The following is a 24,876-nucleotide window of genomic DNA, read 5'->3' as shown; positions in this document are numbered from 1 at the left end:
AACCGGTGATCTTCTCGCGTCATAGTTTCGCTCAAGATTTCACAAATAAAGTAAAAATTCGGACTTTAGATATGATAGTAAAATTTATTGTACGAATCCAACAGAGTAACGGATCAAAGTGTTATAACAAAAATGTGTTGAGTGCTGATTTGGGAGGGTTGTTATACTAAGGTTTGGCCCCTCTGGAGCGGCTATCGTCGGCTATCTATCAGACACGACTATCTTGTTACTATCTGGTTATTGTTTCGATGGCTGTGACATGCAGGATGTTTTATCTATCCGTTTCTGGCAATGCAATATACACGTACAATATAGCGTGAAGTACGGATATGCATGCGTTATTAGACAAGGACACAACAGGACCGATGCCTGCACCGGCCAGTACCGTTACAGTGAATTCCGCCTATGTAGTTGTGCACCGAGCTATTAAACTCGTTTGACTCCTATTTATAAATAAAAAATAAGTGGTCGACGGTAATGAGAAACAAAACAGGAAATACATACCACGTTATAAAACATACTACAGAAAATTATATTTTTAATTTAGTTAATATTTTTAATTTTTATTTATTTTTTAATGAAAAATGTTCAATGGAATATTATTTATCTTGTAAGAAAACGTGAAACTTCGAACGCTTGGAACGGTTGCCTGGCTTCCGTCACTCTCTAAAATAAGTGCTATAGATTAAATCCTCTTCCAGCATTTTTTGTACTATCGTCAACGTAGACAAATTTCGAAAATTACTCTATGCGTAACGTTTTATATAAACTTAAGGTTATATTTTTCTGCGATTCGCGTAGTCCAGACTGATTTAATACTTTCACATGTTTCATTTATTACGTAATCGATAGTAATTCGTACCATCGATGAAATTACCTTACGAAAGTTTATTTTATCGATAAATCAGGCGAACCGCGTAACGAGTCACGATCTATGCTTTAATGGTTATGGTTAACCGATACCATAAATAATCATGTTTAATGATTTCAGATCCTAGAAGCAGTTTTAACGTCGCTGTTATGTCTCCCGCCACACGTAAAGGCAGTAGCGTCGTATTACTTGAGAAACAGTATCGATTCCTTTGATAACTGTGGGATTAAAACGGTTAATGCATTAACGGAGCTCAATTGTCGACTTTTGGAAGATGAAAATCCATGGGTACGACAGGAAGCTTTCGAAACGTTTGATTATGTAGCTCACATGTGTCCGAACGAGGATCTTGTGACTAAAATGGCAGCCGCGGTTACAAAAAAGTCGTCGTTGAGAGATTCTTTGCCTGCTTATCTTTCCGGCACGATTTATTACGAGCTTCAGGATTTTTCAGATATTCGAGATTATTTGCAACATATAGCGATACATTCACAAAATGTTTACCATGTTTGTAACAATTACGAGGATTGTCAAAGGGACCAAAAACTCGCTAAATTGGAAATCGAATCTATCGAAACTTTCGATAAAAACTCGCCTTTGAGTCAGCTCGATGAACACGTAAGCGAAATATGTGACGAATTGAATGATATTTTAAAAAAAAGTAGTGACATAACAAATCACGTGATGCGAAGACTACGGTTAATTTGCATGAAGATTTTGGATCTGACTGAATCCAAATAAGTCGTATTCGAATACATTTTGTATAATAATTTGTAATTTTTTATGCCGGAAGAATAAGCGCGCAAAATGATCGAACAAATAAATATAAATACTCTTTTTATTTTCATTAAGAATCCTTCACAATTGTGCTAAGAATAAGAACAATTTAAATAAATCTTCTTAATAATACCTATATTGTAGAAAAATTAGGCCTAAGATCATTTTATTTCTTTAATGTTAATTCTTTGCGGACGGGGTCGCTCGACGAGCGATCATCGCTGTGGACGAGAGGTATTGGTGCGCGCAGTTGAGAAAATATATACGTTGAACGTTTACGTTATTCATTGTCGAGACTTGTATCATTTTCATCAATATTTAGTTGATCATCACTGTCACTATTACTAGAAATATTGAAACGTCTGAGCCGATTCATTGTTGAACAGAGTTCGTTTCTACTGTCTAAAGCACTGTCGTCGTCTTCTTCTTGTCAGGTTCAAAATAATGTTCGTCATCACTACTATCACTAACGAACATATTCTTTCTGGAACTTTTAGGCATCGTGCATAAGGTATTATAAAAAATATATAAAAAGCTTTCTGATTCATCTGGCAATGTCATTGAAAGATTGAAATTCGTTCTGTCTCGACTATCATCCTGCATCGCGAGGATTTCTAAAGATCTATAATTTTCTTTTATCAAAAACATAATACTACTGTTTAGTTAACTATATCCATGCGTAAATATGCATAAGATTATCGCTTAGAAAAATAGACGTACGCCTGCCACTTCAAGATAACTGTCCGGAACAGATTCGAACGACTATATGCCGACACGCGTCCGCAGCAGTAAAAAGACTTGGGCGGCTATTTGCCGATACTCGTCTGCAAAAGATTAAATATATGTATATACAGATATATAAATTTATAAGAAATTATTAGCCCACTTTATGTCTTACATATATTACAGTTTATTATATATTAACCACTTGCGCTACCAATAAACTCACAGTTGCGTGTGCCCTGCGCTATGATGTAATACACGTTGAGACGACAAAGTAACCCGTCACCGCGTCTGCGAGTACAATCTTTTAATCAGCGCCTTAGTGCGTTGGTAGGGTCTTATATGTAGAGTTTTACACAGGTATGAATAAATGCTCATGGCAATAATAGCATTAATCACGTTATTTTTATTTCTGCGACAAATGCCCATCGACGTGGTATACACGTTGCTGGCGATTTTGGAACAAAAGCATCTCGACGTACGTGACACGTCTTTCTAGTGCAAGTAATTAAATAGCAAATTCCAATATTACAGAAAAGTCTATGAAATTGTTTTCATATTACGTAACTGTTGCATTAAGTTTGACGTAAATAAGTATACAAGCGTATAATGTGTGAAGTAAATAAATATATGGTATAACTACGTGCATAATTACATATACATATATATTTTATCTTACATATAATGATATCCTATATGAAATTAGCAAAGTGATCTAGACATTCGAATCAGTTAAGGACTACGATATTATTAAAAAGTGAATTTCAACTGATATCTGTCTTATTAAAAAAGAGTGTATATCTCTATTCTTCGGATCGCTTTTCAATCTCATTGACATTGCCGATAACAGCGTATAAATCGCGAAGCAAAGCTAAACTTCCGTAGTAGTGAGTAAACTTCGATAGTGAGTTCATCGGTTCTGAATTCAAAGCGATTAGGTTTGTAACAATAAGTGTTTAGAACGCTATTCGCGAATTTGCTCCATATTTCAATAATGATATGTATTTTATTATTAAGTGTGTACCTAACAAGTATGATAATTATATTTTTTAAATAGTATAATATCGATTTCTTTCGATTTATGCCATGTAACTGTTTCTTCCAAAGCTTATAATTTATGATTTTGTTGCAGTAATATTCAATAGGAGGGATTTACATATTACAAATCAAACGCGTCATATATTTCCACTGTTTCTTTTTCCAAAAAGAAAAACGCATTAATATATCTTTAAGGTCTTTTTTATTATAATCTTACATAGATTGAGAATGTTTTATTTATTTAAATATTAAATATTAAAATATTTTTATTCGTATATACAGATGCAAAACGCGGATATGAAGAAGTGTCTTCAAAGTGATGAAATAATCAAAATATGTAACATGTTCATATCGCTACAAATTGAGGAGGTAAAGAAAGTTAACGAGCAGTTACGACCGGTACGTATTCCTGCAAAGAAACTATATAATTAAATATATTGTTCATAATGAGATTATACCAAATATTTAAAAACGTAATAATGACTTAAATTTTCTATTTATATTCATATGTATTGTTATAATTTGATTTAATAAATAGGTAATTGAAACGCTAATAAATCATATGAAATCAGAGGATTCACTGTTTGAAAAAATGTACCAACAAATTATTTTCTGTGGTAGCTTCTATAAAGGTACAAAAATAGAGGCACCAAATGAATTTGATCTCAACGTTACTTTAAAGCTCCCTATCAACTATAATTACATAAATGTAAGCATGTTTTTAGTTAGTTAAGATGGGTATTAAATTATGTTTAATTTTATATTGATATATATTTTCTTTCTACTATCTAGTATTTGTCAGATCGGGCAGGTTTTGTAAAAATAATTATAGAAGATAATGTGCAAGCACGTAATACATATACATATAAAAATCTTACAAATAAAGAAATGAGGTTACAGAATAAACTATAATTATTAAATATAAAGTATATGAAGAATTTTATTACACTTTTATGTGAAATATTATTGTTTTCTAGACAACTTAACAAATTAATATATAATAATAATTTCGTGAATCCAAATACATTTCGTTCCTGGATTAAAGGAATTATAGACAGAGTTTTCAACAAGCTACAGAAGGTTGAAGATAGATACAGATTAGTAATAAATAATTCTTATATAGTAAAAATTAAAAAAAGTGAAAGTGGGCCTGCAATCACATTAATAGTGAATATTCCACATAAAACTGAGGACATATGTGTTGATTTAGCACCATCCTTACCTTTTGATATAAATATCATTCCAAGATATATTACAAAATTTGATGAACTTGAAAGGGTTTGTGTATTTATCACAGTATTTTATTTATATAAAGGCACTTGTATTATTAATATTTTTTGTCTTTAGTGTCGAAATAAAAACTGGTTTGCAATCCCAGTACCAGTACGTACTGATTGTAATGATAGTGATTCTAGTTTGGCATCCTTTTATTGGAGAACTGCTTTTAGTCTTCAAGAAAATGAAATCCTTGCAAGATATGGTCGTGTAAAACAAGTTATACGTTTACTGAAGGTTGCTTAACAAAGTATTTCATCTTAGTATAATTATAATATTTCTGATATCATTGTATTTTTTAGAAATTCAGAAATACACAAAAAATGAAGAGTATAGCAAGCTATTACATAGAAACTACATGTTTAAACAAACTGACAGAAATAAATATGAGCATCAATACAATATCTTTGGCATATTTCTTTTTTGAAGTAATATAAACCATATTGAATCAATATACACATAAAATTTATAAAGTATTACATGTTTCTATATAAATTATTGCTGTTTTTAGATGCTTAAAGAATTACAACATGTTTGTGAGCAAGGGAAGCTAGACTATTATTGGAATGAAAAGTACAATTTATTATCCAGAATTAGCCAGATGGAAATGTATAATATAGCTCAACGTTTAAAAAACATCATTAAAGATATTGAAAAGAATGCAACGGATAAATATATATTGGCCAAATATATTCGTAAGTTATGTTGTTAAATTGTTATGTTGTTGTTATGTTGTTATATTGTTAAAGTTAAAAAAATGTGCTAAATTATATTAAAATACGTATTTGTTTTATGCGACTTCCTAGTGTAAAAACTTGATACAAATAAGTGGATTTTGTCCCACATGAATATGTAAAACATTTTCTTTGCAAATTCTTTGCTAAAACATTTCTAAACATATCGTTTAGAGAAATAGGTAATGATTATTCACAATGATAACGTCCTGCTAGTCTGTATCAAATCTAAAGCTATTATTTTTTACATTACAGTAACCTCGGAAGAATTATTGTCATTAAAGAATAACATAAATAACCCAGGTATATATTAGTTATCATAATAAAACAATAATTAGAATAATTACGCACTGTACTAGTTACGTCATTATGTATGTATTATAGGTAACATAATTCGAACTGACGAGAGAAACAATGATACAGACCAAACAAATCAGACCTTTTGTGTAATCTTCTAATTTTCCTGCACGTTTATCAGACCAGTTCGTAATTAAACGTGTTTACATTTTGTTTTCTTAAAAATGAAGTCTTAAATGAATAAAGTTAATTTTGTATTTTTGACTTATTTTCACATGTATAATAACCTTCTATTGATTGTTTGCTCATACCTAGTGAGTATTTAGCCAAGTTAAAGTATACTTCACAAATTTTCAATTTCGATTTTCTCAGAGACAAACTGTCATATGAAAAAATTTTATCCCATCTAATTCGACTTATTTTTTCACGTAGATATTCAACTAAAATAACTATCCCTAAGTTAAGAAAATATATACTAAAGAAGAAAAAAAACAAACTCTAATATATGATAAGGTATTATTATTATTGTTATTATATACATATGTATATTCTATTATTATAAAAAATTTTTAGACGCTTTATAAATTTGTATGTACACATTGTAAAATAAATTTCTAAATTTATAGTTACATTTTATTTTACACTTATATAATTACACTTATATATAATTACACTTCCAAAATTTGTAATATATGTACTAAAATTTATATTTTGAACTATTTTCAGAAGATAAAATAGATTTTGATATAATCCAATATATGTACACATTTAATAAATATATTTCCTTAAGTGGAATCATAAATACAATACTATCAAAAAAAAAATGTTACTCTTTCAACAAATATATTTTATTTGCTGGTATAATTAGTTAAAGGTACTGCATTGCAATCTGTCCATTCTACGAAGAAATTTCCTAATTTGATAGCACAGCGAATCATAGTAAGACAATCACCTTCTGCACTATGTGCATCTTCAGGGTTATTACCAAAAATATGTTTATAAACACTACTCAATCTAAAATTAATGGGCCGACTATTTGTAAAATCTAATTGTCTTCTTACATTACTTCCTCTTCTATCCTGAAAATTTTCATCACAGTGTTGTAATTTTATAATTTGATTCTCAGGTGTCTTTTCATTGATTTTTTGTATCTTTCTACAGTAACTAGTTTGTGGAGTGTTAAATACACTATCCAAATGAACTGTTGTTTCTTTAATCTTAGTTGGAGTGTTATTTTTGTTATGATAATTAAAATTTGCATCCATAATAGAATCTAATGCATCAGATAAAATCTTATCATAACCATCATTCAATAAAATACTAACTTCAGTACAACTGGAACTACTAGCAATAGGTTGTACAATATTCATTTCTTTCCTTGGATTTTGTTTACAAGAGAAAAATTCTTTGACTAGATGCATCATGTCAATGCTTAAAACATTTTCACTGAAATTCTTTAAAGAGATAAGTCAGATTATTCATGAATTTGTAAAATTATATTACGATATAATACTACATATACCTTCTCAATATTTTTGAATTCTGATAAAAATATTGGATAGTCATAATTATTTCCATTATAAGCTATAAAACAAGCTGGTGCTGCTAATCGATTTATAAAATTTAATACTAAGTTATATATGTCACAATTAAAACATGGAAATTCTTTTAAATTTTCATTGGATAAGCCTATAATAATATAAGTTTTATTTATATAAAAATAGAAAGATATAGCAGTTCGTTTAAGGTAGAATAAAAATTGTTTGCTAAAAATAATTAAATGTTAGATACCTGTCAATGTTTGAATATCCTTTGAAATAGGTACATTTGGATGTATTGGTAAAACAAGTTTCTGTAAAACTCTTGGTGAAATATTTGTAGTATCGCATATAGCAGTTCTTGATACTGCAATTAATGACATTTCTGTGATTTTTGGCATATAATTCTTTGTAATTAATCCAGTTGTTTCCAAATCAAGAAATATAAATGTTTTTATCATTTTTAAAAAGCTTTAATAAGATCAATTAAAGTAGATGTGCAATTGGATTCCTATTTTGGAAATAAAATTTATATTAACTACAAAATTAATAATTAATTCCCTAACTTGTAATGTTATCTTTGCACTAAATCACAACATGCATTAAAATACACATAACCATGTTAAGTATTGGGTTGTCAACTACGTGATTACGGATTTGTCATTAAGTATGTATGTACATACAGAGAGGATGCGATGTTGGATGAAACATATGAGAGTTAAAGCTCCCTCACCGTGATAATATCGAACTAATCCTGGTATACCATAACAATAAGTATAAATTCATTTACCATTGCTAATTTCAGATGTATAAATTAGCATACATATAAAATCTTCTTTTCGTTTAAAATGGAGAGTATATAGTTAGTTGAAATACGTGCTATGATACCGTTGATCACAATGTCTACGGATTTAATGAATATCGATGGCAATATAAAAAGAGTGCAAAAAGAAACTTTGACACCATACAAAATAGCAACTGTCATTTTGATTAAAGAATATTGCAATGAAACAACAAAAGGTAATTTACTATCTTTATAGACATCATAATCTAAATTTATAAATATTGTATAAAATTAAATTTATAAATATTGTAATACTATATTATTAATGTTACTATTAATATTAATATTTTGTTCCAGCAATTGTGGAAAGACGTGATTTTTGTTTAGTCGCTTTGAAATTGATTCAAGTAAGCATTAATAAAATGATTTTATTTAATATATTGTTTGTACACTAAATAAAGTAAAATGTTCTGTACACAAACGTACACACACACATTCATATGTATACTATTATAAAGGGTTAATATTTAATTTTATTGGAATATATTAAATAATAAATGTTTTTATCTTTTTTGTTAGTCCCCTGACATGGATCTTAATACACTTCTGAATATATTACATTCCCCTGAATATATTTTACATCGGTTTGCACATCATATGGAAGTTCAATTGAATATGTTAAGAGGAAAAGGGGTTGAAGGATTATTAGATTTATTTGATAATGTTGGACGTCTTACGAAACCAACATTGGATCATTCTCTTTCTTTACCTGCCCTAAATAAAAATTCTGTGCTTGGGCTATATATAAGGAGAGTTATAATCTTTTTTGAAAAATTACCTTTTGATCAAGTTGTAGCTCTTTATGAAGCTTTGAAAAAATACTTGGATAAAAGAATTAATACGTTTGATGGTTCTGATATATCTGCAGCTTCTAAAACAGAAGATTCACATATAAATGAGTATGTGTTCATTATATTCATAAACTGTAATTTTGTTATGTGATATATATGTATTTTGTTATAATTTCTCTGTATTTTGAAAGAATTAAAACAACTTGGGGTGGAAGACAAGCTGAATTACTTGTTGCACAACAAGCACATACTATACAAACAGATGAACATAAAGCGATGTCTCCTGCAGAACTGCAAGTTCTTGTACGAGAACTTTTAAGTTGTAGTCCTTATTATGCAGAAGCTGTGAGTATCATGTAGTAAGAACACATTTTATTTATATATATTTTAAAAGATGCAGTTAAATATCTTTTTGTATTTCTTACTTTCTCATAATCTTTAATATGTTTCAGCATTATTTAAGTTATTTAAACTGTTTAAGGGTCAATGAATACTGTGGAGCTATAGATAGTCTTTATCACTGCTTTGATAGATTAGCACCTTTGGAAAACCGTTCTGCACCTGAAGATAAATCTCGCATTTTCAGATATGCAGCTTTAAATCTAGCAGTTTTACATGCTCAATTTAATCATAAGTGCGTTTTTATATAAATTTAAAAATTAAGAATTTTGTATACGATTCATGTTGTCATTTCATTCTCATTTAAGGGAAGTAGCACAAGCTGCTTTGAAAGAAGCTATCATGATGGCTCAAGAAGCTGGAGACAATGTCTGTTTACAATTAGCACATGCTTGGATGTATTATTTAACTATCAAACAAAAGTAAGTTAAAATCTCTTAACTTGCATTGATATATATTTATCACCATATTTGTAATATAATTTAGGGGACCATTGATAGAAAGGTCAGTTGGCAAGGCAAGTATGTTAGGAATAACTCACACAACTGGATTAGGTCTTATTGCATATGCTCATAATTCTGCTTTAGAAGCTAAGAGTCCATCACAAGTGTTCGAGGTATTTCTTTTATTCAGTTGTATTCAATGTGTGTTCTAATGCTTATTCAAGATTAAATTGTTCTTAATATTTAATTGCAGACTCTGATGAAATCCGATGTCTTAAATTGTCAACATTCTATGGTAGATTTAATGTCAATGACATATGCCGAAAAATCTGCGTTATGGGCATACTACGGTAAAACTGAGATGTCTTCAGTTTGTGCTCAGTTATTACTTTTACATAATACAGGGGATAAAAAACAGCATATGTTTAATGGACCATCTACTTGCCAGGTTGTCATTAATATCGCGAATATCTTAGTAGAATTCGGAGAATATTTTTTGGTTGACATCGTACTTGCTCATGCCAAGGAGAGGTTTCCTAATGAACCGTGTAATAAGGTACCATTTAGAAATCAACCCTTTGCGGACGGGGCCGCTCGACAAGCGAGCGTCGCTGTGGACGAGAGGTACTGGCGCGCGCAGTTGAGAAAATATACACGTTGAACGTTTGCGTTATTCATTGTTAAGGCTTGTATTATTTTCATCAATATTTAGTTCATCATCATTGTCACTATTACTAGAAGTATTGAAACGTCTGAGCCGATTCATTGTTGAACGGAGTTCGTTTCTACTATCTGAAGCACTGTTGTCGTCCTCTATCTTATCAGGTTCAAATTAATGTTCGTCATCACTACTATCATTATCGAACATGTTTTTTCTGGAACTTTTAGGCATCGTGTATAAGGTATTATAAAAAATATGTAAAATACATAAAAAGCTTTCTGATTCATTTGGTAATGCCATTGAAAGATTGAAATTCGTTCTGACTCGACCATCATCTTGCATCGCGAGTTTACGTTAAACGGAAAATAAGATTTCTAAAGATCTATAATTTTCTTTCATCAAAAACATAATACTGTTTAGTTTATTATAACCATGCGTAAATACGCATAAGATTATCGCTTAGAAAAATAGACGTACGCCAGTCACTTCAAGGTAACTGTCCGGAACTGTGAACAGATTTGAACGGCTATATGCCGACACGCGTTCGCAACGGTGAAAAGACTTGAACGGCTATTTGCCGACACTCGTCCGCAAAGGGTTAATGTTATACGTAACCGAATGAATCATATAACGAAGTTTAAATATTATTTGTTTCATAGATATGGAAGTTAAGCGAGCAACTTTATGTGTTTACACAATTAATGAGACAAGAAAAGTGGAGTGAAGCTGAAGCAATAGCGTCAAATATTTCAAGTTTAGATCCTTTGGAATCTAAATTTAGGTATAGCGATATATTAAAATATGTCGTTTTATTATGCAGGGTCTGTATTGTCTTTAAAAATTTGAATGTTTAGGTTAGCGGAAGTTTGTTTGGAGAAAGGGGATTATCCAAAAGGTTTAGAATGTATCGACAGCATTGGCAAAGAAGAGCAATTAACACCTCAAAATAAAATAAGAACTATGATTTTATTAAGTCAAATAATGTGCGCTTCTGTTTCACCAGAGAATGGGATTGTAGGAGTGAATTCTTTAGTACTTCTAAATACAGCTCTAGAACTTGCAGTAAAAAATCATTTATCTTATTATAAAGCATTAATAAAAATGCATCTTGCAAACATTCAGGTAATTAGATTAATTAATACATTTTTTCATTAATTTAAAGATATTGAAGATATTGATTACATTATAAATATTATAGATATTATGAGTATGATACTGATCTTTTATTAACGTTCCAGTTAATAATGGGTATGCCAACTTTAGCACTAAACTTAGTAGAAGAAGCAATTACACAAATTTTAGCGCATGGAGGATATTACGATCAAGGTAGAGCGTTTGTTTTATATACGAAATGTTTAGTTGCTACTGCTCCAACATGTGACAAGGCGCGAAAGGAAGTAATCTTAAAAGCTATTAAAGCACTTTCAAAGGCGAAAAATTATTTTACAAAAGTCGAAGCATATGGAAGACTAAGAATTACATTGTGTTTAGAATCTTTACTATGTCACGAAATCGATCTTAAGACTGAACGAAATCAATGTGCTTTTGAATTTCGCCAACTAGATCAACAGCTTCTTACAAAATTAAATAATTTGTTTTTATATTGAAAACCAAAATGCAGAAAAAGAAGATAAGGACAAATATGTAGAATTGGAAAACTTCTTCATTTGTATTAAGAAACGAAACATTCAAATATACAGTATTTTCCTAAAAATCTTGCATTATTATTTATTATTAGGTATGTGTATTACGTAATAATTTAAAAAAATACTTAGGTATTGATACTAATAAAACTCTTATAATTAGATTCATACAATTACATTTTGTAAAATACAACTTACGTGAAATGTTCTGAAGATATGGAAATCTGTTGTATAATAGGATAAGGGAAAATGAATAGTCGAACAATGACAAGTATACAATAGAAACATTTATTTATAGAATCCGCTGCGAAGCTACAACGGAATTTTTGATATTCTAAAGTTTCTTACCTACTCCTCGTGTAGGAGTTAGGTATAATCCATACGAGTTATCTTCATTCTGTTTGTTATCCGATAGCAATTTTTTCCGAAGAATCAACTCGCATGAATCACATAGTAAGTGCACACAGGACACAAATAGGTGAATGGTGACACATGAAAATCGCAGGGGTGAATTTTTATCAAAACCCCAGAAACTTCCAACGAGTCGTCGAAGATATTAGATGATGCTTTTGTCGAGGAAAATTTGGATGTGTATAAGTGATAGATTACATCCGACATAACACGTTGAGAAACACTCACACACGTTTGAATTCTATCGACAATAGTTCTTGTGAGCAATTTTTATCTTATCCAAGTATCTCTTATTTTTTGAAAGCATTTTGTTTTGTATAACAATATTCTCCTCTCTATAATACTAACAGCAAGATTCACTTTGCGAATATGCTTTTTCTTTGCGTCATTTCGTTAAAACAGATATGTTTTCCTTCTGAAACCTTTTTCACTTCAACGACTATAATAATGTTTTTCAAATAAACCCGTGATTCTTTCAGATATGGGTTTGCTCATTTTGATTCCTCAAATTATTAACGCTAAAGTGCACGTATTTTTGGTGCAACGAAGGGGGGAAGACATATGAAGATACACAGCCGGGTTTACACATAATATTTTTTTTTTTACAGTACGACAGTGACATAGTTTAGAAGATTTCTATATTGTCACAATATGTTCTCTTTATTTTTTTCGGTGTACCGATTTACGCATAATTGATCGTTTTGTTTGGCATTTCAGAAATCATTTTTTACAAGAATTTCATGCAATTTGGTACTTCTAGTACGTCAAAAACATTATCTAGAAGTATGATATTTTTAATTGTAACTGATCGATTTGAAACTAAATTCTTTTTCATTAAATTATTTAGTGGTGTTTTTAAACATACGTCGGAGGTATATATACTCGCACGTATACAATATCAAATTGTAGGATATAGCCTGATTTTCGACAAAACTTATTTTCTTGAAGAACACAGCGCTCTATAACTCTTCGAACGACAATGAAAATTTTAAATTCTCCCAGTGATGTACACAATTCTTCGAATTAACAGCTTTTGTATCGTAAAACTATGAAATGGAGAAAAATCTGTTTACACTTTATTCAAAGATTGCATATTAGAATACACGTATTTCTTTTTATAATAAATTTTACAATGCGTTGCTATTACTCCTATGAAAAATAGCATTGTTACCTTGTACATGTCTGTTCTGAAACATATGTACGAGATACCAAAATATGGTTGTTATAAATGTTAAAATACAGACGATTTTATAATCAGTTTTCCTCTACTTAAAACTTAAGCCTTAAATTATTGTTGACAGATACATGGGTAATTTAGAACGTGAATTTCGTAATGCTTAATGATTATTTTAACGTTAACGATAATAAAATAAATGTTATGATAAAAACACGATCGTCGTATTTTCTTAATCGTTCGAATAATTATAAACATGGCGAATTAACAGTTTTGCAGAGGCTCGTTGAGAAATAATAATGTTCTATGTTTGTGCTTTCAAGCAAAAGAAACCTACAGCCCAGCAAATTAGACATTCGAAGCTGTATATTTCGTTCGAGGTAGGTTCTTCATCCTTTCTTTTTTCTCTCGTTCAATTGTTATCCTGATTGAGCATCTAAAAAGGGACAGATTTTGTAGGCGGGCAAGAATCAAGCAATGAGAAGCTCTCTTTCTCTTTCTTTCTCTTGGATCGCTCGTTCTGCTAGGACTTCTCCGGTTCCGACGCGACTCGGCTCGTCTAGTCGAGCATAGGACGGCAGGGTGCTCGTGGAGAAGTAATTTGCACACCATCCGGAAACTATAGAAGGGCACGATAGAACGATCAAATCTCCATGACCGTTTGCACGGAATTGATATCGAGCGCACAACTGCCGGTTGTGTCGGGAGAATCCTGAAGGTATTCTTCGGAAGGCGTCATACCGGCTGTTCTCATGTCGTCCCTCACTTTTTCCACCTGAAACGAATAACACGTACGTGCAGTTTTCTCTTTAAAAAAAATCGCAAATCTACGCAAGATATCATTCTCATAAAAAAGTTTTACTTTTGTCCTAAGTTTTCGTAAAACAAAAATATTTCCATCTTTTCCTAGAGAAAATGGTCTTTCAGAAGAGAAGTGTTTGTTTCCCCTTTCAATTCCTTTATTTCGTTTATATCCTTCGTTTAATAATCGATTGAGCGAAAGTTAATTTAAAACTCTTGTGGAATCGTCTTGCTTCAAATTTATTCGATTTTCAGAATCAAAGAATTAAACAACAAACTACAGACTGTTTTTATTTTCGTGTCGTATAGGGAACAATTGGGATGCTCGCGGTGTAGCAACCTGGCAGAAAGATTCGAATTTAGATTTGAACGCGTTCCAACCTTTTGAAGGACTCTCAGCAGGTTCAGTCCGGCGACTTTCTTTAAGTCGTACACGTTCCAGTTCCCACTTCGAAGAAGTTCGGCGAACAGTTCCGGATACTTGGAGACATCCTCCAGTCCTCTGGGTGTCCTGTCAACAGAATCGATTCCTTGTAACAAGTCGTGCCCGAGTTTGATTACGATCAAACTGGAAATGAATAGTTGCAACGTTGATCTTTGCGACTTTTCATATTTTACAATGCGCGTGTCAAAATGTCCAATTTATTTCAAGTAACGTATAATAATTATAGCGATGAAAATGAATAGAGAGCAATGGCAATTTTTATATCGTAATTTTTTTACGGTTATTAACGATGGATTTGATGGATTGTTAGATACACGAGGATTTTAATAATTCGAAGAGACGAGGAATTCGTATAAGATACATCTGCTCGTTTTACAAAATTTAGAAACTTTGAGTTGTAGCGCCACGCGACAACGGAACTTTCCGATGGCTTCGCGACACTCGGCAACAATGTATATCGCCGAAGCGAAGTACCTAATGAGCTATCAATATCCCAACGGTCCTTTCGCCGAATGTTCGAGAAGGCGTGCATGGCAACGGTCGCGGATGCCAAACAAACGCACGGATAGTGGGGATATTGAGGGGGCGACGAAAAGAAAGAAAGAGATTCATTCCGTTTCGAACAACGAAGTGCGAAGGGTCTAGCGTAACAGCGAAGCAAACACATTCGAGAAGCGTGATTGTTAATCGTTGATCGTTAATCGTTTAATAAATCCTTTTTGTTGAACATCAAGAGCATTTCTTGGGACACTTACATTCAACTCCACCTCAGAGTGAAACTTTGATCATTGAATATATCCGTTTGTATACGTACAATCTATTCCATTAGATAATTATTCAAACGACTCTACTTCCCTCGCGAATAATCTCCGTTCTAATTAACATCAAGAGTTACTAAATCGATGCCAGTGTATAAATAAAAGGAACATTTGTCCAAGCACTGTTGTCCCACGTTCGTTCTATCAGTTTGTATCCAGTAATAACAGACATTAATCACGAAGATTTACATTCAAACGCATTAAATTACAGCTTATCTTTCCCACCATGAATCCAAATGAGTTAAACAACCCGTAATTCTTTCCGACGTGTACCTCAAACTCCATTCTCCTGCTCTCTGTATTTTTTCTTTTTATTTTTCTTTTTTCGATGATCGATAACCCATTGTAACGGACCACCAAGCATCCATCGTGTAACAGAATATCGAAAGGAAAAACGGAAAGTCTATGGTCTTGTAATTAGATTTACAGTGCCATTAATTCTCCGTTCATCGGTTTACGATAACTTGCACAAACACGATGAATTACCCGACACGAGCCGGTAAATGTGTTCACAGGAAGGTTTACGCCGCCGCACCCTTGTGACTATAAATCTTTTCGACCAACGTCGCCGCATCGAAAAGCTTAATTACAGCCGTGCGTACTCCCTTGATTAAACTTATAGAATATCAAATTGGACCCACGATTCACGATGTTTCCTATTCGGATATTACACCGACTTCGATGTCCATTCGTAGAAATGGCTCATAACCGGACCGCGGATATTTGTGCAGATTCATTTTTTTTTCTTTTTTTTTTATTATTCAATTTGTACTTTACAATTTGTCTAGCTGGACATTCGGTAAATTTGTTTAGCTTTATTGCTAAATAGCATGTGGATGGCTACCCCCAGCGAGATACCATCTTCGAGTTTGTATATTTTATTTCTTTAATGAGATCAGTGAGGTGTTTTCTCTTTAGACTTCTTTTTACGAAAGATTCGTATTTTTGTAAAGGCAAAATAATGGAACAGAACGTAAGGAGAAACTCGTCTCACCTACCGAGCTATGCCAGGTGCTAGACTCTGAGTATTCTACGTACATTTGCGTGTTACGAACATTCTGTGCATTTTTGTATATTTACATCCGTAAAGATCCACCGGTTGCTTATAACGAAGACGACTTTTCTTCGTGTTTATCTTTTTCCAGGCAAGCAGAAAAATACCGTAGGACCTTTTATGAGTTTTTCTAGACAGATATATACGTCGGGAATGAATCATATTTGACGATATAAACGATCTTTTGATTTACATACATGTTTAATTGTATTGCGGTTATACAGGGTGGTTGGTATTAGCTGTGTTCGATGATAATAACGTTTCCTAAAATAGTACATACATATTAGATATATAACACGTAGAAGCCTCAGATGGTAACAAAGGAATAATTGTCATTAAATATACGATGTATACAATTTATATACAGGATGGTTGGTAACTGGTGGTACAAGCGGAAGGGGGTGATTCTACGTGAAAAAAGAAGTCGAAAATATAGAATAAAAATTTTTCGTTTGAGGCTTTGTTTCCGAGAAAATCGACTTTGAATTTTCGTTCGATACGCGTGCGGTACGTTATAACGGATCTCACTGTAGATCGTTGTCTCGATGGAAAAATTAAAAAAAAAATTTTATTCTACATTTTCAACTTCTTTTTTCGCGTAGAATTCTTTCCGTACCACCAGTTACCAACCACCTTGTATATAAATTGTATACATCGTATATTTAATGACAATTATTCGTTTGTTACCATCTGAGGCTTCTACGTGTTATATATCTAACATGTGTGTACTATTTTAGAAAACGTTATTATCATCGAACACAGCTAAAACGTAAAAGTTCCAAGTAACAACTGCAGAAATTGTATACATCGTATATTTAATGACAATTATTCGTTTGTTACCATCTGAGGCTTCTACGTGTTATATATCTAACCTGTGTGTACTATTTTAGGAAACGTTATTACCATCGAACACGGCTAATACGTAAAAGTTCTGAGTAACAACTGCAGAAATTGGAAAGTTTCGAAAGGTTTATTTATTTGCGATTGTGTATTCTATCGTGCATATGTATATGGATTTGCGCGATAGAACGTGTTAAAGAAAAAAATGTACCTACTTGTTGATACCATCGAAGTCGCCACCGACACCGATGTGGTCCACACCAATTAGGTTTTTAATGTAGTAAATGTGCTCGGCAACGTCGGAGACGGTCGCCTGAGAGCCACATTTCACGAAGTAATTATAAAACGTCACCATCACCAATCCACCGTTAGCAGCCTACAAATGAAATTCCATTATATGTTGCATCGTTCGATAAAGTCGCTCGAAGTTTCGATCGTACTTCTTATAAAAAAACTTATCCGAGCTTTAAATCCCATACTTTCGTGTATCTTTATCCAAAAATTTAAAATGGCTGGATGGTATCAGGCACAATAGCAGGCAAAAATTTTGGGATACGATGGAATTTGGAAATTGAAAAGTTCGAAGGATCGCGTGTTCAAGGTTCGTAAGATTAAAAAATGTGGAAACTCGAGTGTTTGGAAATCTGGGTACCTGAACGTTCGAAAGTTTGAACTTTAAGCAAATTTAGATGGCTGGATGTTTACAAATTTCAATGTCCGAAGATTCGAGCGTTTGAAAACTTAGAAACCTAAAGATTCGACGCGTTCGATGAATTTTTCAGGCTTCGGTGACTCGAAAACTTGGAAAATCGAAAATTTGAAGATCTGGCGACTGGAATCTTTCACCTGAAACAAATAAGGAACACGCTAGCTTTCGGATCGACGAAAAGTTCGATTATTCCGTTCGAAGTCTGAAATCTTGGTCGTGCCTTGTATTGACCGCAAATTCTGACCGCAACTATCGTCACGTCTTCCTCGATCAAATCTACCGCAATGTTCTCGCGTAACCGCATTTCGTCTGCATCGTACGTACCTGTGTTTCCTCTTTTGGGCAACTGTACTGTACCGTAGAAACCTGTCGCAAACGAACCTAAATGTTGGTCCAGAATGTTACGAATCTTATTTTAAAGAACGATCTGTGGCGGATCGGTATCAATAGGACGCCGACAGGTTGAGGCATCAACGCGGCGCAACACCTCCCGGGCTATCCGCGGGTACCAACCGTCAACACCAGAGGGCTACTACGGCGACAACGAGTCTGTCTATCTCGCTAGCGGTCGAATATACGGGCGCACGATACAAATACCGCACCTAGCGAGACTCCCTCTACGTCTAAGGTAGGGACTAACGGGCATAGCCTTACTGACGAGTCCACTGGTAGTCCCGGGACGAAACGCAAACTCCTCTTTTCACCTATCTCCAACTACACCTCCGCCGAAGATCTTTCTTATTTTCGAATAGATAACGAATAAACGTTGTTTTATTCGAGAGGAAAGAATTTATCGACGGTTTAACATCGTAAAGTAAATGTAATAAAGTCGAACTTTTAACAGATTCTATATTGGATTCTTTTCTAAAATTTCTTTCCACGATTCAGAAACGTTATAACGATCGACGACTTGAATAAATCGTAAATTGTTCTTCTCTGATATTTTCTTACAGATTTAGCTATGTAATGCTTATTATTCCCTTTGATCAGAGAATTGCATAGGATATTACTGGCTTATAAGAGAACCGAAGATCTTTTGTAACCATCGAGTAACGGAAGAGCACTTGTGAAATGCCGATCTCGGACAGTTTCAAGCTTCGTAACGAGATAACTCTCTTGTCAAGCTAAAACAATGCGTTTACACAGGTTTCTATGTCAAAATATCGCTTAATAATGTTCACTGTGTAATTTTTTGGAATGTTTAAAAAATTCATCTCAATTATCGTAAAATAACTTTTACTTGATTTCCATTGTATTATTATTATTATTATTACTATTATTATATATTATTTTCATTTTATATCGAACATATACTGTGTCTATTAGTCTGTTTAATATCGATAAAATACATCTATGTACCTATGTATGTTATGTCTCAAGAATGTGTATAGGTATGTGTTCTACGACTATAAAATCAAATTTTCTATTCTTTTCCAAGTACGAGTTACAAAGTACGAGGCAACGAAATCCGATTAGAAATACGCAGAATGTAACAGTTAAATTTATAAAAATTGTGTTACAATTCCATCTTGCTGTATTCGGGGTTCAATTTTTGTAAAACGAAGCATTCTCCTACGCTGATTCCGCGTGTATCTGCGCAAAAACATGTCAAACATGAAAAGAATGTCAAACACGGCGTAGTTATCAAGTTGATGATGTATACGTAAGAATTAAAAGTTCTTTCGGGTGGTTTTACAGTTACGAAACGCAGCGTAGAATTCTAGCGAGACGAGGAAAAATCTGCCACTCGAGGGGATTCGAGGAAGAAAATTGCGGTTTGTGGAAAGATACGAAGCCAACGAGGAACAGGGGAACAGATAAATCCGTTAATTTCTCGCCCTACTAATTTGTCGTTTAACGAGGGAACGCGAAGAGGTTTCCTATAATGGAGCAGAAAACCCGACAATAGAAACGAATAGCCGGTGGTAAATGTTTCGTGTCACTGGGAGACCAGCTGCACAGATAATCGTCCATCCTCTGGAGAGGAAGAAGAACGATCTGGTGCGAGAGAAAGCGCGAAAACCGTCACTTTTCTTTTCAATTCGACGAAACTTATTTCGCAACAAATCTACGTAGATCGTTAACAGATCCTCGAACAGGACTTTTATTTGACAAACGTTTTACAAGCTATCGTATAGCAGAGAATATTTTTCCACTATGCACAGCGCTACGAATAATTATAAACTCAAACATATTTTCTTATGTTATTGTAGGGACATATGCGTCTTAGGATGTATAGCGGCATATGCGTCTTAGGACGTCGCGATACGCAGATGCTTCACATAGTTGTTCTGCCACAGAGGATTAACACTGCACGACGCACATAATGTAATAGACAAACTCTGGACAAAGCTTTCGGTCCCCCTTCTCGACCAGTATAAATAGACGACCAAGTTCTCCACGAATAATGCTACATAAAGCCATATTAAAACCTATTTGGACCTATGGGATCCAACTATGGGGAACAGCGAGTAATTCCAACATAGAAATTCTCCAAGGATTCCAATCAAAAGCTCTAAGATCCTTAATAGATGCACCTTGGTATGTTACCAATGAAACAATACACAGCGACCTTAAGATAGCCACAGTTAAAGAAGAAATATCCAAATTTAGTAACAGATATAATACAAGAGTTAACAACCACCAAAACCCACTAGTTACTCAATTACTTGACACGACGGATCAGACTAAAAAGACGATACCCTTCAGATTTAAGCATTAGATTCAACTAGAATCAAACATACCATAAACTCTTATAATCCAAGTTACAGTACCACGCCAAAATAATTTACTTATAATTCTCAATTGATTGTAAAAAGTCTACCAAATAAAAAAAAAGTTCTCCACTAGTCAGTAGTAGTGCGAATGAATATCGGTATCGAGTCAGTAAGTCAGTCAGTCGAGCGAACTAGTATAACGAATCAATCTTATAACGAGTATCATCGAGTGAACAACGCTTGCGATTAACTTTGTATTCTACACTTTAAAATATCTGTAAATATAGTTGATTAAATTAACTCGTCCGATTATTGATTTAACCAACAACACGTCACACCGTCCACCACATTATTTTATTCGATTATTATTCTTATTAGTGATTATTAATCTTATTTCCAAGAAATCACTGTTCATGTCTGGACAAGCGAAATTGCTTTTGTAAGGGATAAATCGAACGCTGTAGGATATCAGCTCCTGATCACCTCCGTTACACGGAGAATTATCGTCCTTCGTAAATGAAATAGAAGACAGAAAGCCAGTTTTTCAACAAGACAATGTTGCTATTCGTATAGCCGGTGTTAGGAAGCCGTGGTTCCAGGATTTCCAACAGAATTATTATCATGGCTAGCGTCGAGTCCTCATCTGAACCCGATCGAGACCTGCGGGGAATTCTACGAAGAAAAGTTTACGAGCAGGAGAAGTCACCTATAGAAAATATGGTTGAACTTGAATAAAGAATGAAATCCGTAGGGGGTGGATATTCAAAACGAAACTTTAAGTAAGTTAGTGGATAGTATATCTAACAGATTAATAGAAGCAACAAGGAGTAAAGGAAAATACACAAAACATTTAACGAAATCTACGTGTAACATTGACTTTATATCTTTTTTGCAGTGGAATACACAATTTTAAGAGGAAATTGTAATATTTTTCAGACTTCGAAAGAAGACAATTTTTGTTTGTTGCATCGTCAGTTTTGTTTTGTATTGTAACATGAAATTATACAGACAATTTCGTCGATGTTTCTTCCAATGTCATGACAAATGTAAAAATAAGGTTTCAGTTTATAATTATTCATTGCACTGTATACGTATGTCTCTATTTTTTCTCCAACAACGAAGATGATAATTCAGTTCGAAATATCTTTTAGAAAATTTTCAGAATTTTTATTATTTGTCGGCTGCCTTTTCTTCTTATTTAATACCAAAGCTCTTGCTTTATGAAACTTGAATTTAATTTTCGTTCTGCTCCTGAAAATGTGTCTTTCCGTTATCTTTTTCTCTTCTCGAGGGAGGATCGGTAATTTTAATAATTTGAATATAATTAGATTTATTTTCTTACTCGTTCCGATATATTAATCTTTTTTAGCGAAATTTTTATCTTAATTTAAATTTAATTAAACGGGAAAACAGTCGAATAAAGTGGCTTTTGCTTACCAGCTGCCTTAAAATGTCGTCGGGAACGTTCCTCGAGGAATTACAAATAGCGAAGGCCGAGGAGTGAGAAAAAATGACGGGTGCTTTGCTGGCTCTTAAAGCGTCCCTCATGGTTGCCCTCGCTGTATGACTAAGGTCTATCAGCATTCCCAGCCTATTCATTTCCTGAACTACTGTTTTCCCGAACGCCGTTAGACCGCCTCCTAAAACAAACGAGAACTTAGCTTTCTCCCTCTCTCTACTTACCGTCGAAACATTTATCTCCCTGATACAACGAAACTTGGAATTTTTCATTTTCCGATCGTGTTATGCTATTACTATATCTTTTTATAGCTTATATAATATAATATGATAATATAGTAACGAGTACAATAAAGATTACATAATATACTATGTTTCATTGGATATGTACGCGATAGTCGCGATATCGAATATTTTTAATTTCATTGTCATTTCAGTGTGAAAAATGTTGAAGTAATTACTTCGAGAAAAACTCTACACCTTTTCTTTTGTATATCCGTGACCCGGAGAATACGCTGTTACGAAGAGAATAGAATTCAGTGAAAAAACTTGAAATAAAGAGAGGTGCATATTACTGTGTCCTTGAATATAAGTTTTGTTTTGGGTTGCAAGGTCTAGAAACAAAAGAGCTATAGGTAGATTTCTATCGCTGTTTCTTGTATCCTTCAGCTAGAGCTACACAGCAAAGTTAACTTTTTGCTAATGTTTTTTGCCATAAATATATGAACGTGCTCCCTATCATCCTTCTTCTATTGTATTGTAACACTGAAAGAATGAGGATCTGAATCAGCATACACTATACCTGTACTTATACCTATACTTATTTCAATATATTTTTCTATTACAAATGCATCCACTCTTTCCTTTAGCAGTCAACGTCGACAAATTAAATTCACCATATTGTATTTTATTAATTATTCGACATTCGTTCATCGCTAGCAGTAAAATCACTTGCAAATCATATTGCCTTTAACCGTATTTTCTATGTGTTCTTACCAGTTAAGTTATATTCTACCAGTCAATCTCCACACAAAATAAAGTTGCATTGCAAATATTTTTATATCTAGATTGTTATATATTTATAAGAAATTTCAAGAAATATATAAAACACCCCAAACACACTCGTAATAACATTTATTACACAATCTCAACACAAAATAAAGTTCCATTGCAAATATTTTTGTATCTAGATTGTTATATATTTATAAGAAATTTCAAGAAATATATAAAACACCCCAAACACACTCGTAATAACATTTATTGGATAAAGCTAATTTCTGTTTATTTCTCGCTTTTTTTTTTTTAAATTACGTTCGTAGAAGGGTAAATTTACTTAAATATTCACAGTTCATCTATATTACTCACCATCCTCCTCTTCGTCTTCTACCGACGAACTTTTCGCCCACGGTGTGTTACAAGTGTGCGTGAGCGTGAGATACCGTACACCCAATTGATACAGTGTTCTTAAAACAGCTAAACTGCTTCCTAGGCTATGTCCACCTTCCACCCCAATCAATGAAGCTATCCTGCCTCTTTCGTGAGCATCCAAAATCTCTGAAAATTAAGTCAGTATCATCTGTACAATCTCGTTTGTAGACATAGTATTGAGTTATGTACCGGGCAAACGTTTCTTAATATTTTGAATTGTTTATTTCCTCGGTCTTGTCCCTTCTAAGTGTTAACTTAGACTGTTAACCAACTGTCAAGTGTTCGGTGCCAACCGAATAGGGAGATCTCCCTGTTTGGTCACGCAACGATGTTCTTCGCAGAGGGGAGATCTCCCTTTTTCACTTTAGCAACGCGTTTTCTTTTCTTGTTTGTTGTTATTATCAGTTATGTTTACCTGGAATTGTTCCCAATTAATTGCGCCAACTTTTCTGCTTTTATAAAGTACAGTATATAATAAAGTACACGAATCTAGTGGTGTTAAAATTAATTAAAAAGTTACACTGTCAATTATGACTAAAAATAAAGTTACAATCGAACGATACCACACTGTAAAAAGATATTAGAATGCATTATGAATTTTTCATTTCGCGTTCAAATCGTGTTATTTATCTTTAGTCACCTTCAATGTTTTTAATTTTACCTATATTTTGTTATACTTTCAATTTGATGTTTTGTATAAACAATATCTGAAATCGTTAAATAAAATCATAATTGACCGCTTAAATAATTTTTAGATTTCTTTGTTTCTTAAGCAGTGAATATCAGTCCTCGATGAACTTGGAAAAATGCGCGGTGGAAACGCGCTCCGTTGGCTAAGTGTTAACTCATCGACTTTGTTATATCCTCTTTTGAAGAAAACAAAGAAAAACACCTATTTAACATAGTGTATGTCCAGCTGGACAAATTGTAAAGTATAAATTAAATAATAATAAAAAAAAAAAACATAATGAGAGACCAAGTGTAAAG

The 24,876-nt window shown here is 33.0% G+C and overlaps 5 protein-coding genes and 1 long non-coding RNA gene across 21 annotated transcripts in view; 3 read left to right on the top strand and 3 right to left on the bottom strand.

Annotated features, from left to right (window-relative positions):
- LOC126871746 (DNA polymerase epsilon subunit 3) overlaps positions 1–1,780 on the top strand; it is a 32,138-nt gene extending 30,358 nt beyond the window's left edge. For all 8 annotated transcript variants that reach the window (XM_050630944.1, XM_050630953.1, XM_050630924.1 and 5 more), the window contains one exon: positions 992–1,780. In XM_050630944.1, coding sequence (XP_050486901.1) covers positions 992–1,612 — 621 coding nt within the window. In that variant the 3' untranslated portion in view covers positions 1,613–1,780. The remainder of the gene's footprint in view (positions 1–991) is intronic.
- On the bottom strand, positions 1,696–2,587 carry LOC126872564 (uncharacterized). Its single transcript, XR_007692062.1, has 2 exons — positions 2,547–2,587; positions 1,696–2,472 (listed from the first exon to the last, which is right to left on the bottom strand). It is a non-coding gene; the product is annotated as an uncharacterized LOC126872564 (long non-coding RNA).
- On the top strand, positions 2,040–6,344 carry LOC126872215 (cyclic GMP-AMP synthase-like receptor). Of its 7 annotated transcripts, none has more exons than XM_050631935.1 (11): positions 2,040–2,159; positions 3,504–3,604; positions 3,692–3,808; positions 3,948–4,118; positions 4,202–4,302; positions 4,387–4,687; positions 4,757–4,921; positions 4,987–5,112; positions 5,196–5,379; positions 5,674–5,721; positions 5,803–6,344. In XM_050631935.1, exons 3-11 carry the CDS (start codon positions 3,692–3,694, stop codon positions 5,874–5,876), a joined length of 1,287 nt encoding a protein of 428 aa, XP_050487892.1. In that variant the 5' UTR covers positions 2,040–2,159; positions 3,504–3,604; the 3' UTR covers positions 5,877–6,344. The 7 variants fall into 7 exon arrangements, with proteins under 7 accessions (XP_050487892.1, XP_050487877.1, XP_050487902.1 ...); XM_050631920.1 differs by lacking the exon at positions 2,040–2,159 and adding an exon at positions 2,593–2,731; XM_050631927.1 differs by lacking the exon at positions 2,040–2,159 and adding an exon at positions 2,702–2,849.
- A 132-nt stretch (positions 6,345–6,476) lies between these two features.
- On the bottom strand, positions 6,477–7,907 carry LOC126872348 (three-prime repair exonuclease 1). Of its 2 annotated transcripts, XM_050632209.1 has the most exons (4): positions 7,507–7,907; positions 7,238–7,404; positions 7,041–7,169; positions 6,477–6,794 (listed from the first exon to the last, which is right to left on the bottom strand). In XM_050632209.1, the coding sequence occupies exons 1-4, from the start codon at positions 7,712–7,714 to the stop codon at positions 6,564–6,566; spliced, it is 735 nt and encodes a 244-aa protein (XP_050488166.1). In that variant the 5' UTR covers positions 7,715–7,907; the 3' UTR covers positions 6,477–6,563. The 2 variants fall into 2 exon arrangements, with proteins under 2 accessions (XP_050488166.1, XP_050488158.1); XM_050632201.1 differs by having other exon boundaries at positions 6,477–7,169.
- A 132-nt stretch (positions 7,908–8,039) lies between these two features.
- LOC126871833 (anaphase-promoting complex subunit 5) lies at positions 8,040–12,105 on the top strand. Its single transcript, XM_050631097.1, has 11 exons — positions 8,040–8,273; positions 8,395–8,444; positions 8,617–8,996; positions 9,080–9,233; positions 9,341–9,522; positions 9,596–9,709; positions 9,774–9,903; positions 9,984–10,286; positions 11,051–11,172; positions 11,246–11,513; positions 11,630–12,105. Exons 1-11 carry the CDS (start codon positions 8,135–8,137, stop codon positions 11,996–11,998), a joined length of 2,211 nt encoding a protein of 736 aa, XP_050487054.1. The 5' UTR covers positions 8,040–8,134; the 3' UTR covers positions 11,999–12,105.
- A 1,394-nt stretch (positions 12,106–13,499) lies between these two features.
- LOC126872247 (dipeptidase 1-like) overlaps positions 13,500–24,876 on the bottom strand; it is a 236,167-nt gene continuing 224,790 nt past the window's right edge. The window contains exons 4-8 of one of the 2 annotated variants that reach the window (XM_050631967.1): positions 23,827–24,015; positions 22,441–22,640; positions 17,793–17,953; positions 14,802–14,931; positions 13,500–14,394 (exon numbers count right to left, since the gene is read on the bottom strand). In XM_050631967.1, coding sequence (XP_050487924.1) covers positions 14,263–14,394; positions 14,802–14,931; positions 17,793–17,953; positions 22,441–22,640; positions 23,827–24,015 — 812 coding nt within the window. In that variant the 3' untranslated portion in view covers positions 13,500–14,262. Of the gene's footprint in view, positions 14,395–14,801; positions 14,932–17,792; positions 17,954–22,440; positions 22,644–23,826; positions 24,016–24,876 lie in introns of both variants that reach the window. The other variant, XM_050631959.1, reaches the window with a different exon arrangement.

This window comes from Bombus huntii, chromosome 1 (genome assembly GCF_024542735.1).
Source record: "Bombus huntii isolate Logan2020A chromosome 1, iyBomHunt1.1, whole genome shotgun sequence".
In the NCBI taxonomy this organism is placed as follows: Eukaryota; Metazoa; Arthropoda; class Insecta; order Hymenoptera; family Apidae; genus Bombus; species Bombus huntii.
Note: the sequence above shows the minus strand (reverse complement) of the source record. Positions and strands in the feature narration are given on the sequence as shown.